The sequence below is a fragment of the Calidris pugnax genome, unplaced genomic scaffold, assembly GCF_001431845.1.
Source record: "Calidris pugnax isolate Ruff unplaced genomic scaffold, ASM143184v1 scaffold14, whole genome shotgun sequence".
In the NCBI taxonomy this organism is placed as follows: domain Eukaryota; kingdom Metazoa; phylum Chordata; class Aves; order Charadriiformes; family Scolopacidae; genus Calidris; species Calidris pugnax.
This window is the reverse complement of record NW_015090793.1, coordinates 7,988,267-8,014,510: the sequence shown is the minus strand read 5'-3', so window position 1 is coordinate 8,014,510 and position 26,244 is coordinate 7,988,267. Positions and strand designations below refer to the sequence as shown.

Below are 26,244 nucleotides of genomic sequence, written 5' to 3'. Positions count from 1 at the left end.
CCCCCCCCCCCCCCCCCAGTTCTAAAATTTAGCTTTTTATTTAGCTTTATTTAGTTTTTACGTATAGGCTTCTGAAATATAGAGACATTAAATAATTCAAAATATTGCCTAAGATATTTCAAGGGGTCATAGGAATACTGTCTATTATCTCATAGATAATTTGGACTAACTGAAAAGTGCTGGAAAATCTAAAGATTTCTCTGTGGACAGGGAAATAAAGAGGTATTTTTGGTTGACCTTTGAGTTATCTGACCATTAAACAACTTTTTGGTCCAGAAATGGATATAGCCAGTCCTGGACCTCACTCTACAGCCTTAAGCAGTGGCTTTAAGCAATTTCAACTGGACTGGTGTGCAGGGAACACTGTGTAGAGGAAAATGGTTAGTCCAGAAAGAAGAAGGGAGCAGTAGTTCAGGTATAGTGGCTGTTCAGGGTAACACTTGTGACCTTGGCAGTGGCTTTCTTCTTTAGTGACAACAGTTAGGATTTTCCCTCAGCTTTTAGAAATGGGAAACATTTTGGCAACTCTGCTCTGGATACATTCCTATCTGAACATGGACTCTGAATGTGATTTCACGTCACTTGTAGCTTTGCTGACTTCATCACACCTCAGTTTCCAAACCTGCAAACCTTTGCTTTTATGTTAAGAGGAATGGAAAACTGAGTAGGCGCTTTATGGGGTTCCCTTGCTCATGGTTACCCGTGAGTTAAGAAGAAACTAAGTTTGGTTTCCAAGGCACAGGTAGTGTGTACAATGCTATTTTATGCTCGCCTCTTCTTTGTTAAAATTATTTAATCCATTCTACAATTACTGAAACAGTAAAAATGAAATTCTACCTGGTATTTCTTAGTGTCTTATGTAGTTACCAAATCTACTTTTCTGCCTTTTTTGTACCAGTTGCTCTTGTACTACCTGTGGGACCTGAACAGGGAAGCAGCTTGTCTATTTCAGCAGTGATTTTATGGCTAGCCTAAAGATGATCTAAACACAAGAGCAATCAAAAGGGATAGTCCTGTCCCTGTTTCCTCCCCTGAAGATTCCCAGTGCCTCCCTTGTACCAGCAATAGAGCTCCTGTTGCAGCAGGGACCTGAACGGACTGAAACCTAATCCAGAGGAGATTTCTGTACAGAAGATATCTGAGCATTAAGCTCAAGTAATGAGACTGTCCCTTTCAGTAACTGAATAAACTCAGGTAACACAGAGCCAATTATGGAGGTCAATCTTTGTTTTAATCAGAGGACTCAAATTGGTGGAGTGATTATGATGAGCTCATCTCCCAGTGTGAATTAAAAATGGGATGAAAAAAACCATATCAGGTACTACTGTTAAAATATATTATTTTTAACTGTGTAGTAAGATGTAGCACCTGAAGTATGCACAGTAACTGCTTGGGAGAAGTACATTCCTGTGCTTCTCAAAGTAAGATGTAACCTTTATTTTTGTATAAATATTGCAAGAAGACATTTAAGGGATGAATGCTACAGTCACTTTGTGTGATCCAAGGTTTTTGGAACTGTCTTGCACGTTAAGACCTATTGGTCTCTTTGAGTGAATTTTTGCCACTTTTTATTAAAATTTCTCTCAAGCTTATCTGGGACCTTGAGCCTTCTTGGGTCCAAAGATGCAGTAGCTGGTAAAGCAGTGTGATACACGTTTTGGACCTTCCAATGCATGTATCCAAGCTCTGTATATCACTGGATGGGATGGAGAGGGCTTTGGCCCAAGTCTTGAATCAGTCTCAAGCTTGCATTTCCAGGACTGCGACAATGCTCAGAAACCCTGGCTAGTGTATGTTGCTTTAAGGAAAAACTGGTTCACTGGGTGGTTTATATTGCTAAAGCAATTTTGAGCAAGGTACGCTGATTCTCCAGCATTGTACTTAGGCTGACTGTTGGGCTGGAACCCTTTAAGCGTTTTTACTAACTTCTGGAAATTATGAAATAGTGTGAAAAGTGCATTCCTAAATAAAAGTCAGACTGGCCAAGTAGCCTATGTGCTGTTGAGCAACTACAAATAGAATGAACAGTGATACTTTTACTAGTAAACATAAAATGTGATTTGCCTGGACCACATATTTAATTTGCAGTCATCTAGGTTTGAATTTATGCTCAAATCACAGAGCAAAGGGGAGGGAGTGCGTGTGGGAGGTCCCTATAAATACAGCTCTTTTAGTATTTTATGTTTTCCTTGTGTTTGCACACAGGAAAACTCAAGCGTGGTTCTGAAATCTGTCAAAATGCCAGCATTTATTTCCTTTTCATCCTGTGTTGGATAATATAAAAAGATGGAAAAGGAGGAACTTGTAAGAGTCCTTACGTGTAAGATACACTGTTTGACTATTCAGTTGCTGTTACTGGCACTGAAGAAATTATTTTTACCCAGTCAGCATTTGCTTACGTAGAATATCCCCAAATTTCATTTAAGATGACTGAAGCATGTTTTGTGTTGTGGTTGAATAAAAATGTATTTGCTTAAGGTTGGCCTTTTAACTAGGTTCTGTGTCAATAAATATTCTGGTTCCCCAACCAAAATCTTCTGCCTCTAGAAAAATATTTAGTTGGCTTTGAGTAGATGCACATGAGATATTGGCATGGTGGAATAATTTGCAAGATCTTCCAGTGAGGGTATTAGCATATAAATAGCAGATGCAATGACGACCATCACAGCTGAGTACATTTAATTTTTAGTTTATAAGATAGAATGGGTTTTTAAATGCATAGCCATCAAGCCTGCTGAAAGACAAATGAAGTTTAGAGTTCACTTGTCTGAGGATGCCTTACATCATTTTTTTTTTAAAAAGGGAAACAGATACACATAAAACTGAACAAAAGTGATTTCTTGGGTGAAAAGTAATTGAGATTGCAAAGCAAGTTAATTAGACCATGCAAAATTTATTTAATGGTCCCAGCTGTAGTTTGCCAGTGGTGTTTTAGTAAGTAGATATGATTTCTTCATGTGCTTTTTTCTTCCTTCTTTTTCTAAAATAATTAGTAAACGCTGTACATTTAGTCCTATAAACTGATTGCATTGTATATTTCAGTCATTTTATTGCTTGCTTTAATTATGATTGCAGAGGCGCAGGTTTTTAAATCCTCTTAACAGAATGTAGCAATCAATTTGTATAAAACTGGGAAAAGGACCAAAGCCTTTTCTTTACATCTTTCCAAGTGTTGGGTGGTGGGTGGAGGGTTTTTTTTTTTCATTTATTACTGGTTGGGATGGATGAAGGCATTTAACTGAAGCTGTGGTTGCACTGAGCTACACTAACAGCTGGAGGCTCTTGGAGTGTTGATTCCAGAGTATGATACAATTACATTTCTGTTAGCATCCAATATTTGTTTTCAGTACTTTTAAGAAGATGGAGGTAGATAAAGAAACATCTGTTTTTTCAAGTTTTTTTAATGAATTTGGAAGCAAATGGTTTTATTGTGCTTGTCTAGCTGGAAAAGTCAGCACTATTTTAAGTTTTTAATGAAAATTAAGAGGAGGCATTCTAGCTCTGATTACAGTTAATATAATGCATGTATATTTTCTGTCGTCTTTTTTTCTTTTAAATGTATTCTCATATGCAAATAAGTTCAGCCCAAGAACCTGGGAATTGTCTAGTAAAATCCTGTTTCCTCTCACAGCCAGATATCTACTCAGGAATACTACCACATTAAAAATCCCAACACATAGTTTTGCCAAGGCATGATTCATTTAGATAAATACAATAAATGTCAGCGTTATGGAGCAGATTAACACTGAGCAGGAAAACTTTCTCCATGCTACTTGAGAAGCGGTGGTGGTGCAAGTGGTCTCTGATGTCTGGGACTCATGGACCATCCCCTAGTGACAGAGAGAAGGTAGTTCAGCCTTCCTCTCTGATAAGACTGCCAAGCTGTGTTAGTGACTTCCCTCCTATCACCTGATAATTAGAGTAGATTTGAGAACAGGACTTTTTTCCCCACATTCTTTGACAGGTTATTGAGAAACAAGCAGTTGCGTAAGTACTTATCTTAGAGGTATTTAATTCTGTACACAACAAGAAAAGCTTTATGTTGTAGTATCTATCACTTGAGCTTATGCTTTACTTTCCTTCAGATATGGCACACTAGAAATGGCACAGTGCTTGTTTTTATCATAGTCTCATTTTTCTTCTTTGCGAGTACCCACTACTCATTCCTAAACCATTATAATGGACTAATTCTGCCATTCAAAATGTTGTCTTAAATATTTATTTCTTCTGATTTAATTGTGGATTGTTGATTTTTATTTTTCTTTAATTAACCAAAAAAGTTTATCTGTAGTAGAAAAGTAGATAATAAGTGGCTGATCTTCATACTGCATCTGCAGAGCTTGCTTTGGAACTTTCTTCATGTTTGAAAAGTGGAATTAAAGCAAAAAATACTTTTCTGACTAATAATGTTGCCCATGAACTCTCCTCCTTTCTGTAGGAAGGGAATGGAACCAAACAGCATAAATGGAACGGTTCTGATGAAGTACCACTGGAGTGAAGTAAATTGAAATATAACTACCCACTGCTACCATACAACTTTTGAATTTTGACTAGTGATGACTTTAATGTTTTAAAGTAAAAAGATAACTTATTTATCTTGTTAAAGATTATATCAAAATAAAGACTTCATGTCTGTTTGAAGGGAAAAGGGATCTTAGTTCCTTATAGTTAGCTAAGCAGTTAATTTTTTTTTTACAGGAAATCTAAATTTAATAGAAGACCCCAGGGAAATTCAAGGGTGTGAACAATAAGCATAATATTTTATGAAAATGACCCCCATATTTAAAATCTGGCATTATATGTTATGCATTGTAGCACCAAGTCCACATCTACCTTTTAGAAAATTAAAACACATAAATTCTGTTTAGTGTTTGATATGCGCTGCACTAGCTGAAAGCCATAATGCCCCTAAAACCTTGGGTTGCTTTTCACCTTTCATAAATTCCTGGGTAGATTCTATACAAAAAATAATTTTCAGCTCCGTGGCTCATTGTTATTCAAACTTGATTGATCGTCGTCATTTACTCAGTGAGGAAGTTAAGTGCTCCTGTCATTTCCGAAGAGTATAATTGGGACGTTTCACAGGTCAGCGGTAGTGACAGGTTTCCCTTTTGATTAGTGTTAGACTGATAACAAAAATTACAGTTTCCTATGATTAATGTTTTCTATAGTACTTGAATGCACAGTTCATGGATTGTACCTAAACAAAGTGAATTTGCATCTGATTATGCCTTTTCTCTGTCAGGCTTTTCACGTGCTTTAAAGTTTTAGACCGTGCAGATAATACAGCAAAGTTCCTTCTAATGCAGTTTGCAAGTTGAGGATTAGTGAAGTCCCCTGGATTTTACTGTATTAATGCACAGAGAGCTACGTGCCTCCAACAGCGTATGAATGAACACATTAGGAGAAATTTCAGTTAAAGATAGTACTCTCCTGAATTCTTTCTAGTCCTCTCAGATATGCCACTCATATGAGTACTTGTATTATACCCACTGATATTTTAGGTATAATCTGGTGATTTAAATTAAATGATCACTCTGAACTGAATTTTCTTTCTTTTACAAGTTTGACATTATTTCTCAATTCCTTAAACCTGTTGCTGTCACTTTGCTTACAGACAACTTATGAATAAAAACTGCAGAAATACACTGAATTTACTTTCCCTGTTTTATAACGTGAAGGTTAATCAGCTTTTACATTACCACACAAAGCTATAGACTAAGATCATCCATGGCAAGTTTTAGCTTGTGAAATCTTTTTTAATAGCTAAATGAGGAATGAAACCTAAGTATGCTTCTAGGTGGAGAAATAGGAGTGGATGTTATTTCTGAATTTAATTAATTGCCCCTAACAGATAAAAAAGGGATGACAACACCAGTAGAATTTTGAATCCAAAATACAAACAAACTTCTCTTCAATCTCTATCCATCTTCTGTTGCGCAGAGTACAAAATCTGATGTTTTTCTTTCTAAAGGCCATCAGGAAGGTCTTCTTAAAAGTTGCAGTTTAACACAGATGTGCTTCTTTCATGTCTAGCGCCTTTGTAAGTTTGTGATTAGTGGTAGAATATTTGATCCTTTCTTTGCATTAGAACTCTATTTTGGTTTCTGCTGCAGAGGCCAGGTTCAGCGTGCATCTGTCTTGGCCAAGAACAGGTAGGGCCTGAATTGCTTCTTTCTTTTAAGTGAGGAAAAATGATTGTAGTGGGAAACAAAAAGTAAACAAGGGTGCAGGATCCTCCAGCATAACCTGCAGCTTGGCAGCTCTCAAGGTAGTGATAATTGGGCTGAAGAGACTACCTTGTGGTTGTTACCTATCTTTGGCAGCAAGGTACTTTCAAGCATGATTATGCTGAGACTTTATTTTAGAATTAAGACTAACTAGGTGTTTTCTGCAGTAGTAAATCTACTCTGTTCTTCAGGACAGTGAATCTTTTTCTTTTTCTTTTTTTTTTTTTCACTGGAACTCCAGCTTTCTTAAAGTCATTTTTTAAACAAAGGGAAGAATCATACTTCTGCCTTGCACCGTCCATTTATTATATGTTAAAGTGTATCAATGTGTATATTAATATCAATTAATGTTAAGAGAAATTAATTCAGTCCAATTTATAAATAATACTAACCAAAAAGAAATGCTGATTTTTGTTTTGGGTTTTTTTTTTAATTTATTATTTCTTTTGAGTTTTCAACTACATTCAGTAAACCAAGATTGGTTTCTAGGTTTTTTGGTTGCAGAGTATATGTATGATTTAAAGGAACTCAGCTGTGCAGCTGTGACATGAGATTAGGGTAGTGAATTAAATTGGGAAAATTCTGCTGCAGGCAAAACCTGCAGTATCCTCCTGTGCTTGTAACAATGAGTAGTTGATATGAATATCAACGTAAGTCAGGTGCAGTAAGAGAAGTCAAGAACATAGCTGAAAATAGTAAAAATTATGCCATTTCTTATCTATTGCTTGGGCTTGCTGCAGTGAAGTTGATAGCCTGTGGTAAGGGTGGTTTTAGTGGGTACCCCTTATTATTTCCTAGACTTGGAAAGGGACATGGGAAACATACAATAATGTGCTAATTATCTTGTTAAGAATTTGGTGACTCCCAAGGTGGGCAAAGGAAACAAAGCATAAAACCTCCATCATTGCTGCCTTTTTAGGGTAGCTGGCATTTGCTATTTTAAAGTTCTAATAGTACAGGCCATGTCTGAGGTGGCACAGATTCTTTTAGCTTACGTGTAGTAAAGAAGAAAAATTAATTATCAGGTATGGAAAAAGCTTAGAAAAAAATAATGGAGAAACTTGCTGGCGCATATGCAGTAGTAGCTAGCTGAAATGATATATAGGAGGCCACTTATGTGAGTGAATTACCCTGTTTCCTTGGTAAGAACTCCATTTTTATTTTTCAGCTACTCAAATATTCAATTCCAGACTGCAGTATAGACCAAGTGCACATTTTAAAAATCCCTTTTTGTTGGGCTTGTCCAGCCATACCAGTAATGTGTGCAGTCTAATGATATGAATGGTTAGGATGTACCAAATTAGTTAAGAAAAGAATGTATCAAATTATTTTTACTGCTGTTGGGAAGAAACAGAGTGAAACATTGTAGTATACAGATCTGAATATTCTTACTTTGCTCAATACTAGCTTGCCAGTCCATCAGCTTCCCCTCCTGTTTGCCTGCTTTGGTTTTGAGCTCTTAAACAATTTGTGATACTATTTAACGTGCCACAGACTATTTGGGTGCAGCTAAATGAGTAAAATCAACCAAAGGAGAAAAGATAAGGCTATAATTTGCTCATTAAGTCAAAATCTTGATGTTATTTTAAGATTTTTTTGGTCTTATTTTATTGCTTCACGCTTTCTCAGACTTTACCAACTGCATGTGTTCTAATGGATAAAAAGGGCTTTAAAGAAGCCCTTAGGATAGAGTATGGCTTTAGAGATAAAATGTTAAGCAAAGGCCTAATCTTAGATAAAGATTAAATACATAATTAGGGAAATACTTTTGACATAGAGCAGTCTCAGTAGGGCTATCAAGATGTCTGTGAAATATTTTCGTTGTGAAGGGAAATGAAAAGCAGTCTTCACATTTGAAAAAAAAAAAAAAAAAAAAAAAAAAAAAAAATCAACAAAAATCTCTCTGTAGATGAAAGCCTCGGATGACGATGATGACGATGACGATGAGGATGAAGATGAATTTGTGGAGGTCCCTGAGAAGGAAGGTTATGAGCCCCACATTCCAGACCACCTGCGTAAGGAATATGGTGAGTTTGCCCAGCTGCGACAAGCTTTATCCCTGCATGTTACTGCTGCACTAAAATAAATAAACAGCCATTCTGAAGTAATAAAGTGATCAGCGGTGTGGGTAATCTCCGAGTGCTATGAGGAAGTCATTACACAGATACAGGAGCAGCGATTGGCTCTAGATAAACAAATACTTTCTAGGAGCAAGAGCAACTGAGAGGAGAAGCTTATTTCATTCCATCATGTTGCACTGGAGTTCAGAGCCAGAAGCAGCACCGTGTGTGCTTATACGCGTGCTAAACACATACGGGAGTGCAGGGATTGCACAGTAAAGCTGTAAATGAGCCTAAGTATTAGAAATACTGGCAACAGTCTGGTGAGATGGGATAAGGTTTTGTACTATCGCCTGCATTACAGGGAGTTGGAGATGCACAGCAGCAGCTTCCTCCAGTTGGCCAACTTACAGCTCAGAAAAAAAAGGTTGTTTTTTTTGTTGTTTGGGTGTTGCTATCACAAGGTGTTAAATGGAGCTCAGCCTTCAAGTGCAGAATTATAGCCACTGAGCACATACCAGATGACAAAATACAATCTTGCCTTTTTTTAATGCATTCTAAAGATGTTTTTTAAAAATAAAGATATACTTGTAATGTGTTTTTGTGAAACTGAGGGGAGTTACTGAGGAAAGTTCATCTCAAATACTTAAATTTCAGTGCGTTGCTCTTTGTCCTTTGTACATTTAGCTTATTAAGAGTCTGCAGCTTTGCCTCTGTATAACATTATGTATTTTAAGAGTATAAACAAAGAGTCACAAAACTAGTGATAGTAAATGAATGAAAAAGTGGGGTTAGTTAACATAGCTATGGTTCTTCTTTGGTTTTTTTCCTTCCTTGTGCCAAAACTGGTGTTTTCTTAATATTTCCAGGCACTGGAACTTGTTTTTCATGTCTTTAACAGCAGCCTGATGAATCTTAACGTGCAAAAGTTCTGTTTTTATTTGTCAACTTCCACTGGAAGTGTAATGTACTCATCTCTTCCCTTTCTCCCTCTCTCCTTTTCCTCTCCTGCCTTTCTCATGGACACATATTTTTAAAAAATAAAGCACCTTACCACCCTTTGTATCACACCAGCACAATACTTCACTGCTATTTGATTTCCTCCTCATGGAAAACAATGAAAGAACAAGCCTACTATCTACTCAAGGATATTTTAACAATCTATATAAAACGGATTAAGAAATTCCCAGTTTGTTCAACTGTTTTCAACTGTTGCTGACAGGAAAATATATCATACTGAAGAAGCCAATCAGTCAGAAAGCAAACCCTCTCTCATTTTGTATACATGTAGTTACGTAGGAGCTAATGGTCACACTTGGCTGTTCTTTATCTGATATGCTTGTTAAAAATAGCATTTTGAAAGAAATGAACCATTCTTAATGTTCCTGAAGTCATTCAGCTTTTCTTGCTGCCATTTAAAGTTCTTATGTGAGCTCCCAGTTGAGGAAAGAGTCTGCTAAGAATTCAGAATTAAGAGTTCAGGTAATCTTTAAAGCATGTGCTTTCTTCTGTCTTTATGTACTTAAGTACTTTTTTGGACCAACTGTTCAGTTCAAAATCTATTTCAGAAGCCAATGTATAACTATTCCATAAATCAGCTGACTTCTGTGAAATTACTTCAGGTCTGCATGAGAAAAATGAAGGACTATATTTGCTCCACTGGATTCTTTTCTGCATGTTTTAATAAGCAAAACCAAAATAAGCATCCTTTTGGCACACTTTGTTTAGAAAACTGAATTATTCTAATAAAATACACAAAAATATCTTGATTTCATAGTAGCATGTTAATATCAAGACTTGACTGTGTTAGGCAGCCACCTTTATAATTTAATATGGTTCTTTGTTCCATATGCAAGTGCAGTTATCATAGCAGTGCCTTCAGCTTTATTTTAGTATAATCCAGGTGGTTTTTTGCTACATTTCTTTAGTTCACATTTAGTTCATGAGGACTCTGATCTAAAAAAAATAAAGTCTTTACAAGTGTTCTAAATGGAACATTAAACCTTCCTTTGAAATAAAATCTCAGTGTTAGGTAGAAGGTGTGAACCATTTAAAGCTTTTTTCTTTGTGTTGTTACTTTTCCTGAAAAAAACAGGAAAAGTGAACAGCTCCTCAGATTATCTTTTTATACTAAACAGGTAAACAAAGTTGTAAAACATGACTGTGGATGTTTGGATTGTGGATGTGGATTGAAACGTGAAATTTAAATTACTGATTTAAAAATCACTTTATTCCCTTTCACTTCTCTTAGGAAAACAGAATTATCCTAACAACAAAGTAAGTTTCAAGCTGAGGTGCTATTTCTGATTATGCATATGTGTATTTGTAACTCTCCTGATATCTGAAAAGTTTGTGGAAAACAAAAAGATACTTATAGACAGGGGAAGTTTTGTATGCATAGGTATATAGACATCCAGTTGTATTATCTGTGTGAATATGTAGCTGGTGATCTCAAAATTGATTGTGATATTTAATGTATAAGATGAACTGAGCACGGGTACAGTTTGGGTGGAGGGAGAATTAAACAAGTCAATTTGAATCTCCATGTATAAGATGAAATGTAAATTTGTTAAAAGAATTTAGGTGATTAGATAACTGAAGTGTGAAGATATAACCCATTAGGGGTGTCATGCCAAATTAGCATTACCAGACTTTTAACGACCTCCCATTTGTATAATCCTTATTTACACTTGCACCTGATGTCTGCAACAGACAAGAGACCAGCCACCCTGTGGTACCAGTGAGCCATTTTAAATACATTGTGTTGCTAAAGAGGAATATTGGGTTGAAAAAGAAACAGCTCCGTTAAAATAATTTTCATAGGGTTGCTCTGGTTCTCAGCACTCTGCAGGGATGCTGCTTATATCTGTTGAAGAGTAACTTGCCCTTGTATGGCCAGTATTTCTAACCCCTTAAAAATTGAGGCATTATTCATTTAAAAGAAAGCTTTAAGGAGAGATAAAATCTTGTTTCCCCTTGAGATTTCCCACATTCCAGCTTTTGCCAGTCAGCTGTTGCATTGGCTTAAAGCCTTAAGGTGGATAAGGTGAGGGATGGAACCGTGCAGCTTCTGACATTGTTCCTGTGCCATGGACAGAATTTGGTGCTGACACCAGGGTAAGGGATTCTTTCCTGCCCTTGTTGGTCTCGGCATAGCTTGCAGCTGAGCTGTGAACTGTATGGGAAGTGATCTGGCTTGAGAGGCATGCTTTTTCCTTGTAAAAATGGAACAATTCTTGGATCTAGTTCAAAACGCCCACCTCCAACAACTGTTGTCTTCTCAATTTGTTGTTCTCTGTTGTTTTCTCAATTCATGATTCTGGCCTGTGTCTCAACGCATGCATTCATGAACTTACTTACGCAATACTGCTTTGAGGTACCAGGAAGCGGTATAGCCATCTTACAAGTGGTGACATGAGGAAGCTGTCTGGGAGGGAATATTAGCATGGAAGCAGTTATCAAGTTTCATCCGTATCCAAAATTATATGAGAAATGAGTGTACAGTTAAGAACACAAACCATTATTTCAAATCTGGTTGATCAGATTATTTCTCTTGTATTTGAGCCTTAAGCCAAAATGGTTTTAGGTCCCTGATAGCTACTTCAGTGCTTCATGTTGCATCTTAAAGCCTGCTTGGGATTTCTTTCATATCAGGATCAAAGCTGCAATTCTAAAATCCCAAGGGTTAGTTCTATCCATTTCAGAAATTATTTCCTATTCCCATCTCAATGATGTGCCTTTGTGGGTTAGACATCCCCACAGTGCCTTTTGTAATCTGATGGTGTCCGGGTCATGCCTTTTCTGTGTGTTAAGTAGCTTTTTTTTTTTTTTAAAAAATATCATAGCAACATGGAAAAGCAAGCTTATACCCCAATTGAGTAAATAAGGTGTACGAACCCAGAGTATTTCCTTAGTAGAGAAGTCACCACCTGTTTTTTACGTAGAATTAGGACTGCTTCTGACTACACAAGCTATTCTAGTACAGCTCCTATGTTTTAGAAACATGAATACACTTGCTGTTGTGACTGTTCATTAAAGGTGTGGGGTTTGTCTAGCTGTCATGGTTTAACCCCAGCCAGCAGCTAGAACCATGCAGCCACTTGCTCACTCCCCCAAGCTGTGATGGGGGGGAGAAGAATTGGAAGGGTAAAAGTGAGGAAAAACTTGTGGGTTGAGATACAGACAGTTTAATAAGTAGAGCAAAAGCTGCCCACGCAAGCAAAGCAAAGCAAGGGATTCATTCACTGCTTCCCATTGGCAGGGAAGTGTTCAGCCATCTCCAAGGGCTCCATCACACATAACGGTTATTTGGGAAGACAAACGCTGTTAACTCTGAATGTCCCCCTCTTCCTTCTTCCCCCAGCTTTGTATACTGATAATGACATCATATGGTGAGGAATATGCCTTTGGTCAGTTGGGGGCAGCTTTCCCAGCTGTGTCTGCTCCCAATTCCTTGTGCCCCCCTCAGGCTACTCGCTGGTGGGGTGGTGTGAGGAGCAGAAAAGGCCTTGAGGGCTTGGCAACAACCACAGACGTTAGTGCACTGTCATCACTGTTCTCATCCCAAATCCAAAACGTAGCACTACACCAGCTCCTAGGAAGAAAGTTAACTGTATCCCAGCTGAAACCATGACGATAGCTTTTGCATTTTCTCTGAACATTGAAAAGCCTGCATTAGAAATAACAACAAAATACTGCATAGACAAATGAGTGATTGAATTTTCAGATTTGAAGCCGTAAAAGTCATGCATTTCATGGCTTTTATTCAGAAAGATGTTTGTGTTGACTAATATGTACTTAAGCAGACTTCCATGCATATTGTTTTAAAAAGCTTTATTCATAGAATTTTTTTTTATTCTCTTGACTGGCATCCATCAAGACATGCAGAGGACATGATGATTAAAAGTAAAACTGCCTCAGAAATGTGGAACGTAATAGAATCATCACTAGAGATTAAAAAATAGAAAAATTAATTACTAATTTATTGGGCTCTGATTTTTTTTTTTTCTTCCCTACGGAAAAGATTTTCTAAATGCTTTTAAACGTTTTTGTTTGTGTGGTCAAGCACTAATGTTTTATCTGTGTCATGCTGAGCACAGCAGCACTGCATTTGAAGCCCTGCATGTTATCTAACCACGTGTTGGTGTGCACCTTCACTATGCTGACTCTTTCTTAGCTCTGTTTGTCTCCTGCATTTTTGATGTAGGAGGTAGGAAAACAGTGTTTCTATTTGCTGCATACAACAGTAATTTGTTCTTTTATCCTACATCTAAATGAGGTTTCTCCCATAAAAAGGCTGTTTTGCTGTTTTATAGAACAGATTTAAAGCTAGACATGGAAGTAGGAGCACATATGCAAGTGTGGATAAGGCAAAATAGAAACCACTTATTTTGACCTGTGAAGAAATGACGACTTCATACTGGTCTTTTTTCCTCCACAGAAGTATCTAACACATTTAGTTGATGCAGAATGATTATCTGTTGATTTTACATTTATGTTTTCCTCTATTTTTTGTCTGTTTGTTGGTTTTTTTAATAGTGCACATGAAAATCTTCTGGAAATCATGGGCAAAAAAGCACAAATCCCTAACTACAGCATCTAAACATATCTGAAATAGTAAATGACTTGTTTTCAGTGATTATTAGTCTTTTAGGAAAATACTTTGTTTAGTTTTCTGTTATTAGGATTGATTAGGGTTCCCCAGTGGTAGGCATATTTGAAAAACAGACTTAAAGTAATTTTTTAGTAGCTTTTAAAATGGTAGGGTGTGGATCAAGTCTAGGCTTCCACAGGAGAGAGTTTGATTATCATGGCAATGATCATGAAGTAGACTTGACTCAAGGATGACTCAGTGCAAATTAGAGAACACAAGTGTGGGATCGGTACAGCAGCTTCCTATTTCATCAAAACGTAAAGTGGGTTTATCTGGGACGAGACGGATGTCTGAAGAGCAGTCTGCCCAATTGCTTTCATCGGCTACAGGCCATAAAAATGTGCATCACCATGATTAACCAAATGATTGTGCCCTGCCTTAGTTGTAATGAAAACAAATATTTTTGATGACATTATTTGAGAATGAAGTTGCTGAGGTTCTACTCTGTTGAATCATTAAATAGACACACATGTGCTGGCTAAATGGAAATTAAAAATCTTAAGCTTTTTCCTTCCTTACTACAATGATTTCTCGGTTTGGCTGGGTTCTCTTTAAAAGCCTAGTAGCTTTTTTAGTCTGGTTTGGTTTGTCTGGTCTCCGTACCTCAGGAACTTCCTGCAGGAATTCTTCCTGCATATGAAGAACATGGAGAACAGTTTTACTTGGAGAAACAGCTCAGTGGAGACCACAGCGAAAACAAACCTACAGACTTCAGAGTATATGAAGCACACTTCTCAGGAACTGAATTTGAGACTTAGAATTATACTGTCCAAGCTGAATAAGGACACGTGGGTATTACTTGGCTGCCATAAGGGGAAGAAACAAATCATGTTTCGCAGTGGGAAGGACAGACAGAATCACCTACTTACCTTTCACTGCCCTGTGAAATTTGGGTTCTTTTTTCCCCAATTTGGAAAATGCAATTAACAGACAGTCATGTTTCCCTCCCTAGACAAGAGTCTAGTATTTAGCATACTATAAATACTTTAAAAAAAAATCAACATTGTTACATGATTGAAATAGCATGCATTGGTTTGCTGTAAATATATAGATAACAGACATTTAGCATTTAGGACCCCAGTCCTGTAGCGCTATAATCAAATATGTGTTGTGTGGTCTCAATTTTTCTTAGCATATGCAACATTAGAAGTACTTAATTACAAGTTTACAACTAAGATTGCCTCAATATATTAGTATGTTTTGAATATACCTGTATATGAACAAACACGTGGACAAACACTTAGGACAATAGTTGAGTAAAACTTACTGTGATATAGTATTTGGAATGTAACTTTGCACATTTTCTAAAAAACATTATTAACACTTCCAATAAAATACTTCTACATCCATGTAGAAGTTGATCATAGATATTTCTTCTGATGCCTCCTAATCAGTTCATCACGCAAATCCTTCCTCTCTTTTGGCAAGGTTCTTCTGTGTAAATAAGGTTCCCAGCAAATCTGACAGGACATGGGATTTGATTCCTGCTAAAGTTCTTAGAAATTAATAGTTACTGCACAGGATGCTGTTAATACTTCCAAGTGGTTTGTGATGGTAGTGTACCGCATAGAACTACACAATGGCCAGGGACTGCAAAATGGTAAGCAAGGAGTTTGAAAGATCAGGGTGCAAGGTGTAGAAAGGTTTTAATCTGAAGTCTGCTTCTTTGATTTGTTCTGATTCTTAGCTATGATTGTAAACCAACAATAAATAGGCTTAACAAATGAGAATTAACATTATAACAAAATAACATATGCTGTAATTCCAGTAAGCCAAACGAAGTATTTATGTAATGTTAATGAACTCTTCTAGTTAACTAACTTTTTTTCTTTAATTAGAAGTTCCAAGGTAGAATTCTAAAATTTTAGATAAATGTAAATGAGGATAGATGCATTCAAAGGTGCTGGGGGGATCTTTTTTGGTTGTTTAAAATCTCTGATTATAAAAGACCCTTTGGCAAGTTTTAAAAAGTAGTGTAATTTATACAGAAATATTAATATGTGCAATTGTCCGTATGATAAGTTGCTTTGAGTGCATACACAGCTTATGTGTGCTGTGAGAATATTTGCTAAAGTGACCTCTGGCATTTCAGCATCCTTCCCTAGCAGCTGCAGACAGCCATTTGTTTAGTGGTGTTCCAAAGTAAGATAAGAAACTGTGTCTTTCTAAAATTAAAGAGGAAGTTTTCTACCACAAGAAATGGTAAGTGTTTTAAACAGTCTTATCCCTTTATGAATACTTTTATGGTTTTAATTCATAACAGGTATTTTTATTATTTTTTTCCGCATTTTAGAGTTCTGTGTAGATGAGGTGATACTAACAAGAAAAGAGCCCAATTTTTTTAGGTAGGTAGGGATGAAATTTGATCCCAATTAAAAAAGGAATGAAACAGAATATTCCTTTTATTTGTGATGGTTTCATAAAGATCAGCTGTCTGTTGGGGATGACATATAATTCAAATTTCCAACCTCTATGAGTAGCAGTACCTTCAGAGATAATGAAATCTTCCTACCATATGATCATCTACGTTTATTTTGTTCATACATACATTTGTGTATGGAGAAGTATAGCAGAACTGATCCTGGAACACTGAAGTTGTTTGGAAGCAGTGCCACAGACGTTGACTTGAATCCTTGGGTCTGCAAGTCCATATGAAGTAAGCTTTGCAAAGTTCTCACGTGGCAGTAAAGCTTATTGTGCTTCCTGAGTAAAATACATGCATTTTTTTTCATTATGAACACAGTAGAGTGTAAGTGGGGAAATACTGTACCTGAACTGCTGGATTTTCCTGACAGTCTTGGAGAGTGTCTGTAGTAATAGAAATCACATACATTCAGCTTGACTAAGATTCAACAAATGGGAAACAGAATTTTTTTTATTTTTTTTTTTTTTTTTCAGGAAAGTTGAAGTCTATAATACTTGTTTATATTCTATCTTCGTTTTTTCAATTAAATTTAAGTGAATCTGAAGTAGCTAGATTTCGTCTAAATCCACACAGCTGAGGAAACCTGTGCTTGCTCTTTCTCTGAATTTTCACTGAGGGGCTTTTATCTCCCCCTAATCCTACCATTTCTGTCAGGACATAATCTCTTTCTCAAATTTACATTTTAATTACAAGGCCAGCTGAACTAGCTAAAATCAATAATGTCAGCATTCAGCAGCCTAACTTCAGCTGAAACCCCAGCCTCTCTCTTTCCTTCTATCGATTTATCTTGTGAACACGGTCTACTTTATTGCTTCAGGCAAATAGGTGCCATTTGGTCAATTTAAACAAAAAAGAGGATTTGAACATTTTTATGATTCTTTCTAAAAGCTGCTATTGGAACAATTTGAAGCCAGGTAACTGTACTTGTATTAAATAAGATAGACAGAACAGCAGAATTCTTAAGAGGAATTTTATTTGTAAAACTGCACTTAATCCCATTTGTGGCTTAAAAACAAAACAAAAAAGACCCACCCTGCCACTGGATGCCATGCAGCTAGGGCTGTCTGCATCATGACTCTTGTCTTTATCTTGTTAGCAAAAACAAATTTTATAAACAAATATTTTTTAAAAAAATTCTACACTGGAGATGGTGTTACTGATGTTGCAGTATATTTACCTTTAGCCATTTTTCTGTTAATGGTTTAAAATAAGAAATCAATGGGAAAATATTTTGTTCTTGTAACTCTTAAGAATTCCTATATTGATCTTTTGGATGTGATTTTTATCTATCTAAATGTCACATTGTCTGTTTATCTCTCTTGCCTTTTCTGTGTGTTGCTGACTGCTTGTCTCTGCTGTTCCCCTCCTCTCCCCCCCAAAGAAAATCGGTGTAGTGAACAAGCAATCATGCTTTCCATAAACATCATAGGAAAAAATGGAATAAAACTAGGATTTCCTGAGAACCTTTAATACATGTACACGTATTCTTTCTCAAGAGGGAAAAAATAAGGTATGGTGAGATACATACTTGCTCCCTTCTGACTTCAAGACAATTTGTGTACAGTACACATACAAGTGCTCTTAAAACCGTTGCTTTAAATGCTCTTCAGAAAGGTATTCCTGTTGTTAAAAAAAACAAGAGGAAAAAAGGCAATTGAAAATGCTATATACAGTCTAAGCAATTCTACATTGCAGATACAGTCTATCATGTACAGTACACATACAAGTGCTCTTAAAACTGTTGCCTTAAATGCTTTTCAGAAAGGTATTCCTGTTAAAAAAATGAGAGGAAAAAGGGCAATTGAAAATGCTATGTACAGTCTAAGCAATTCTACATTGCAGATGCAGTCTATCGCCTATTTTTCTCAGCTAATCTTGCTGATGCCAAAGGGCCTGTTTGTAACTGTTTCTGTCATAAAAGTAAATTTACATTTCCAAATCCTGATGATTCTGAAGTGTGGTTGTAACAGAATCTTTTGGGTTAATTCGGTTTTGCTTTGATACAAAGCACCCGAGAAAAGCTAGAAAGGGAAACAGCCTATGGCAGGAGTTGAGATGGACTCCTATCCTGCCCGCATTCCAGATATGTAAATTCAAGATCGCTCCTTTAATATGTCACTGAAGTGCTGTTTAAAAACGTTTTTGTGGAGATACCTTTATCCCTCTTGAACGGCAAGTCCACAGCCTGATAAATGCCATGAGATCATTTCCTTTGCTATTTAGCCTAGATATTTCTCTGCTTAGTTTTATCCTATTATTTCCTTTGCTATTTAGCCTAGATATTTCTCTAGTTTTATCCTATTAAGTTTAATTATCATTTCCCTTATTGCTGGTCCTTCTGCTAATTTTGAGACTCTTTTCCAATGCACAGATTAGTTCTTTAAATGATTTTTTTTAAACAATGTTCTTTAAAGCCTTATTGACTTTGGGACAGGAAGTTAGATAATGGGGTGAACATTGCATGTTCATCGCTTTCATCAGTGTATGTGTTGAGGGCATGACTAAGGGAGTAGTAGTGTTGGGCATGCTAAGCAGCAGCAGCATCACCACCCAACAGCAAGATGCCTGTGTCTGTCTGTAACTGGTAGACAGGTTCTAGCCTCCAGTCTGAGGACATAAAAGTTAAAGAGGATCTTCTTTGCATCACGGTGCACACTAACTTCAATTCCAGGAAGCATTGGACAAGCTCAAGCAGTGCTGTCTTTCTAGATGCATAGCCCTGGGAATGAGGGCCTTGGTTTTGAAGTGTTTTCCAGCGAGCAGACCAGGGAGTCAGGGAAGAGCCGGGCTTGACGCTGCCTTCAAACTGTGGTGAATGTCTTTTTGTCCACTCCACATGGACAGCAAGCATTTGTCCAATGCTTGCTGCCTGCGGACGTTCAGACAGTTGGGTACTTACTGAAGTCTTTGCAGCAGAGCCACACACTCTCAGGTGTGTGTTGACTCCTGTGAACTCATGTTACAACTGAATCAAGGTCAGGATGAATTACAGGAAGACCTTAAAAGGTGGAATGAACAGCGAGCAGACCAGGGAGTCAGGGAAGAGCCGGGCTTGACGCTGCCTTCAAACTGTGGTGAATGTCTTTTTGTCCACTCCACATGGACAGCAAGCATTTGTCCAATGCTTGCTGCCTGCGGACGTTCAGACAGTTGGGTACTTACTGAAGTCTTTGCAGCAGAGCCACACACTCTCAGGTGTGTGTTGACTCCTGTGAACTCATGTTACAACTGAATCAAGGTCAGGATGAATTACAGGAAGACCTTAAAAGGTGGAATGAACAGGTCAGGGCAAGTTGCTCTGATTTTGTGAAGAATACGTTTTTCTCGGAAATGAAAACAAACAGGTCAGGGCAAGTTGCTCTGATTTTGTCTGTGAAAAATACGTTTTTCTCGAAAATGAAAATGTTTTGTGCACCAAAGCTACCTGCCACCACCGGTCCTGCAATTTTCAACTCAGAGGGCAAGTCATGCCACATTAGTTTTTCCTTTTTTAGTTGATATTTTATGATACATTTAATGATTAGCAAAATAAATGAGCAAAGCAATAGTACTGGATACAACTTGAGGACTGGCTAGAAGTAGGCAAGAGATTAAAAGTCCCAATTAAATAATCGCTAGGACATGTCAGGTAGACTCAGGTTGCTTTTCATAAGAAAACTGAGATAATCTGCTTAAAACTTCAGTCTTGTGAAACCATGACTTTTTGGTGTTGATTTAGCTTGTAGCCTTGCATTTCAATCACTTCTATAAAAAGGCTTTCTGATGGGGAAAATATAGTCTATTGTATTAGTGTGAGGGATCACGTCTTTCCATTTTTAGCTGTCATAGGCTGAAAAGTTCTTGTTACTATTGCCAGCTAATAGAGTTGCTTCTCTAGCTCAGCGGGTAGAGGCATGTGCTGTCTAACTACTCAGCCTGTCTAATTGCATCATTACAGTCCATCCTGCCTGTCTAATCTAGCTGTATAAAATAATTAAGTTGCCCCAGCACTGAGCTGCTGGTGCTGACCATCAATGCCTGGTACTGCCTTGCAGTGGGCTTGTTCTTCAGGTGTAGCTCAGGCACTTATTGTCTCTTGAGCATACTCTGTGGGTATACTCATTGCTTCTGCAGTGCTTAGATATTTTATCTTTGTAAACTATGTATTTTAGTATCTGTGAAAGAAGAACGGTCTCTAAATAATTCTGTTTGCAGATGTGTTTAGGCATTGAAACTCAACTGTTCTCAGTGGTGCTGCACCTTAACAAATCAGGAAGGAAAAAAAGAGCTATTTTGGTTTATATTCTCAGCTCTGAAGGGTCAATATGGTCTGTGAGAATCATCAAAGAACAGGGATATGCCTCACACATACTTAGTTTTTTCACCGGGTGTACTTTCCTGCCAGCCATGCTGGGTGACGATGGTTCCTGTTCTCGTGGGTCATGTGTTGCAGTCAATCCCCCACCCAGAAGTGGTTTCTCTTTGCCAGGCTGTAAGAGCTTTAGCAGAATTTTTGTTGAGACACCACAAAGAATTAATCATAGCATACAGGAAGATATAGATGTATGGCTTTTGTTTTGCTTTCTACTGCTCTTGGATTTCTTTTGGGACTCTAGGTGTTAAACAGTACTGCTAGTAGTTCCTTTCTTCTATTTTACCTTGATATAACCTTGAGTACATGACATACCAGCAAGCTGACATGATACTAGAAACTCACATACAAAAAGCAGTATTGCAGGTTAGGCAAAAATGTATTGTTAAAATCCTTCTTTCTAAGGTGAGGTCACATGATTCTTTATTATCACCCCATGTCATACAAATGTAGAAGTTGATTCACTGTAGTTAGTTACTCATTATGTTTCTGTCCCAAAACAAGAGAAATTTCACAGGCAGAAATACCTCTCTGTCTGAGGGGGATGAAAGTCTAATGTGAATGAAAAGCACCCCGAGCTGTTTGGCCCTGCTGTGAAGCGTTGATGGTGGGAGAAGTAAATCCCTCCTAAACATGAAATTCTTTTGCAGGGCTAGAGCCCCAGTCGCCTCCAAAAGCACCAGTGGGGAAGACATCAACAGGACCAGCTCCCCTGAGCTCCCGTGCCCAGCAGAAAAGGGATGAAGACGAACTGGATCCAACCTGTGCAGCTGCCACATTGAAACTTATTAGAGACAAGCTACCGAAGTTACCAGCTCCACATGCCAGGTTATCTTTGTTTTGATTCTTGTAGAAACCTCTAGCTCTTGTATTTATTAGTTGTGAAAGCACACAGAAAAGTGCTCATGAGCTAGGCAAGCTGCTAAGGCTGTCTTGGTTTCATTTTGAAATTACAGTTCTTTAACTGAGATGTATATTCACTGCCTAATATTGGGAATTTTGTTAGTGATCGCACCAGGCACCTAAGGAATATTTTACTAGTCACTTGGTTTCGGTTTTATTTGGTGTAAATGGCCTCTATTGAAAGATAAAACATTCCCTCCTTTCCTAACAAAAAAAAGCCCATCCCCATTTATTGGTTAATTTTTGGTTTAGTGAACAGAACTAAACAGAACATATCCTAATGCTAAATTAAAAAATAGTTTCAACCATCTCCTGCTTCCTAATGACTTATGTTGTCAGTGCTGCCAGGAGATGTGTTTTACTGATTCTATGTATTTGGTGCCAATACTATTCAAAGCTTGCTGAAATTCCAGCCTCGACTAGTATTTACCTGTGATTTTGGAATAAGACTGAGTAATCTATTTAGTGGCATATTCCTGAAAAGAAACTTCTGCATTGGCCAAGAAAGCCCCCCAAAACTAGCAAACTGTAATGTAATCTCAGAAAGGAGTTTACTTCATTAGAACTCTGGAGTTTGGAGTATTCAAGTGTACCTTTTGACTTTAAATCTTTAGAAATTTAATGTTTCGTTAAGGTGATTTAGGACCTCTTGACGGTCTCTTAGTCAATACCCAGGGTCTCCATAGTAGTACTCTGTTTTTTGAGGACTTTGAATTCTGTAGTGGTGTTGCTCAATGAGTATTACAAGTCTGCAAGATGGAATTTTGTCAACAAAACTAGACTTTGCAGTATGTGTAACTGCCATGCAAACATGGGCATGAGTTTACACAAAAAAGATCTTTCTTAAAATGGTTTGCCACATCACTAGCTCCTGTTACAGTACAGCATGTATGAGCCACTACTGCCCCCATTAGATTTCTAGGCTTCTACACTTACGGTATAATACATTTTATCTAGCTTTAGCTGAATGTGCAGTTAAGCTTCGTGGTGGTGTGCTGTATGTACTGTGGTGTTATGGTCTGTATCCTTTAAAAAAAAACAAAACCAAACAAAACAGTCCTGTCAAGGTAGTTGTAGTCCTAGTTCTAAGATAACATTAGCATTGCTGTGAAAAAAGAGAAAATGTTGTGATCATTGCTGTTCTGTATTGAGTTTTCATCCATTTTCTCCAGTGACTCTGCAGCTACTGAGCCAGCAGCCTCGGAAGAGCCTGACAGTAAGAGAAGAAAACTAGAAGAAGAAAGAGCTAAAGCTCCCCTCATGCCTTTTGGATTAGATCTTCACTACTGGGGACAGGATCAGCCAAGTGCTGGGAAGATTCTCAAGTAATGCTCTTTTTCTTTTAAGACAAATTAAACAAATATATAGATTTACTTATACTCAGAGGTCATGCAGTGCGGTGACTGCTATTTCTTTTGATAATTACTTTTCTTCTTTCCCTTGTGCTGTAGGACCCATAAACAGTCAGAAATTCTACCTTAAGGTATTATTTATTTTGAGAAGATGTGATACTAATTAAATATCCTTTGATGCTTCAAAGCACATTTTTTTCTGCTCTTTCATGTTTGTGTATTATTTGCAGCATGGCATCACTTACTCCAATTTAAATTGGTACCTTATTATGCAAAGCGCTATGCAAGTGCATGATAGACGGTCCCTCTGCTGGAGACTTTACAGTCTAAATAAATAGCAGACAAGGTAGGAGAAAGGCTGGGGAGGTGTCAGGGGTATTTTTCCTGAGTTTACAGAACAGTAACTGAGGAAATTGATACGCTTGTTCAGTCACACAAGAAATAGGTTGCAGTTACAGGATTTGAATTTGGATCACTCACTTTCCATTCCTGCCTGGGAAGGTTTTGTGTTTTTGAACATGAAGCATTGATGGCTTGGGGAGGGCTTTAGCAATGCCAGGGAGAAGAGATGGGTAGGTATATGTCAGAAATTGTTCTAACAGTCAGTTTTTAAACCCCTTTTTAGGACTAGCATTTTTATATGAAAGATGGAATGCAAAGTCCTCCCTCTATGTATAAATTTCATTTAAGTCCACCAGAACTTTAGTATCAGAGTATACTATACCTGGCTTGGAAAAGGCAAAAAGCATTGACTGGCTGGGTTGCAAATCAAACTTCAATATTCTCAAAAGTATTACTTTAACTTCATTTGTTTTCTTATCAAAACGAACAAAAAAACCCAAACCCTACCCATGATTACAGTGTGAAGACAGTGTTTGCAAAAAGAAGGGGAAAGTGTTGCCCCTGTATCTGATTGCCTAAAATGCTGAGTATGTTTCAAATTATTGAAAGCCAGTGAAATTTGATGCATAATAGAGCTTTAACAGTGTCACTCCGAGCTTTGGATTCTGTCTGGTGTGGTGTAAGCTCTTCAAAGCCTATAAAATGGTTAAGATTTTCAGCAGGGCTTTAAGAAGCATTTGTCTGTGGTAATGCCAAAAAGGTAGTAAGGCTTTATTTTACATTGCAAATGAGTTATTCAAGTCATAAGTGGAATCAGAAGCATATTTCACTGACTGTCTGCCTTGTGCTGTACTGTATTATTTTTATGCTTTCCAATAAAATAGAGGGCACACTTCTGAACCTTATAGTCTATAACTACAGATAGGCCAATCTGACTAAAGATAATTTAAGTAACTCTGCACACACAATACCATTGACCCCTGGGTATAAAATATATTTATTGAGAAATTAAGGTGGTCATTGGCCAACTCCTTTAACTTTTCTATATGCACACACGCTGTCTCTATAAGATGCCTAGGAAAAAAAAAGGCAAACCCAAAAGCCAGGCACCACTATGGAATGTGTATGGAATTTGAATTTTTAAAATCTGAAGTGGAAGAGTCTGTCTCCTTCACCTATTTAACTCTACACTTACTGAATTACAGCATTTACAATAAATTAAGATTTTATAGTGAGAGTGTAGCTACACCGGGAAGAGGATTTCCTAAAGAAGTTTTGTTTAGCTGGTAAATGGTGAACCATCATCTTCTCTAGAAGGTGACAGTAACTGTGGGTTTTATAAAAAGTTTGGGCCAAACCGTTTTCCCTACTTCTGCCTTCATTCACACAACTCATTTAAGAGTTCATTTTAAGAGTTTATAAAGCTGTAATAGTACTTTTTTGGGGGGAGGGGGGAGACGGAGACTGGGGGAGAAGCTGGTATTGATGTTTACTGCAGTGTTGCACTGTGTAGAGACTGCTGTGCCAGCTTATCCAACTGTTTTGGATAATGTGGGCCTTCCAAACTCATCTACCCTCCTCCTTGAATTAAATTACCTTACTTTTAGGATCAGAGTGAATTAGCTGGTGCAGCACTTCTGACTGTGACTAGGATATTTAAATTAGCTCATTTAGTGCTTGCTCCAGGATCTCTGTATGCATAATACTGTTTTTAGAATTTATATTTATTCAAGTATTTGATAAGCTTCCCATCATCTTAGGAATGAAGTTGATATGAGTTTGTTGAAAGAGTGCAATATTTCCCCAGGAATTGGACTTTCTTTTAGATTTCAGTTAACCATTACTTGACTTTTATTCCGCCAAATATAGCTCTGCAATTTCCATTAAAGCCTCTGTTATTTGTCTAGATCAGTAACATGCTTCCTATGAGTGCAAGTGGAGTGTTTATCTTCTAGTTGATTTTCTGTTTCTCTTCTGATCCCTCTTACAAAAGGTTTTACTTGTCACATGCATCATTTTCTCAAACAAAGATCTTATGTTCTGCCTTTTTAAAATGTTGCTTAAATTACAACAGCAGGAAACCAGAAAACTTTGGGAATTAGCACTGCTTTGTTCTTTTCTCACCTGCTTGTAAGTCATGCTGGAATAAAACAAGTTACATGCTTGTAGTAAACAATAACATTTATGAATATCTGTGTAGGAATCGGACTATTTTAAGTCCAATTCCCAAATACTGATCAATAATACATAGAGTAAAACATAATTTTAATTTCCTAGAGATTTGTTGGATGCAGATTTGGGGAAGGGGGGCAGATCTTAAATAGAACTTTTTCCTAATTGGAAAGGTTGGCATGCACAACTGTTAAATACTTCTTCATTCTCATGTAACTGTAACTTGATAATTTAGATGCGGAGGGAGGTTCAGACCACCAAAGGACACTAGAATTTTACTAAGAGATTCTGTAAAACTACCTTGCACATAGAAATCCTGTGTCATGTCTCTTTAGGAATGCTTTCTCCTCCTTGTATCTGTAAGGTTAGATACACACAGGTAGCAGTCACTCTTGTTTTCAAGATTGTATTAGAACTAATCAAATAAGAAATTTATCTCATTCTTTTATTTACTGTCTATTGTACAATCTTGTACATCGTTTCTGATGCTAAAATACTGTACCATTCAGATGTTTGTCTAAAGTCATATTGGTATATTAGAAATATTCTTAGACCTTTTTTTGTTAGCCTATAGTTTGCAGAATTGTGTGATTGAAAACTTTTTTTTAACCAAAAGTTGTGGAAAAATATTACTAGGTTTAATGCTGAACTAGCCTCCCCTGTAACTCCTTTGCCTTTATCCCCTGATTTACCAGAAGACAGTTATTTGCACTTTGTGGCAGGTTAGAATTTTTCTGGCACTAGTGAAAATACTAC

At 37.2% G+C, this 26,244-nt stretch overlaps 1 protein-coding gene across 1 annotated transcript in view; it reads left to right on the top strand.

Moving 5' to 3' along the window:
* The window catches only part of UVSSA (UV stimulated scaffold protein A), a 60,106-nt gene that overhangs the window by 21,222 nt on the left and 12,640 nt on the right, over positions 1-26,244 (top strand). The window contains exons 7-9 of the mRNA XM_014936078.1: positions 8,140-8,257; positions 21,370-21,547; positions 22,795-22,947. Of these exons, the coding sequence (XP_014791564.1) occupies positions 8,140-8,257; positions 21,370-21,547; positions 22,795-22,947 (449 nt within the window). The remainder of the gene's footprint in view (positions 1-8,139; positions 8,258-21,369; positions 21,548-22,794; positions 22,948-26,244) is intronic.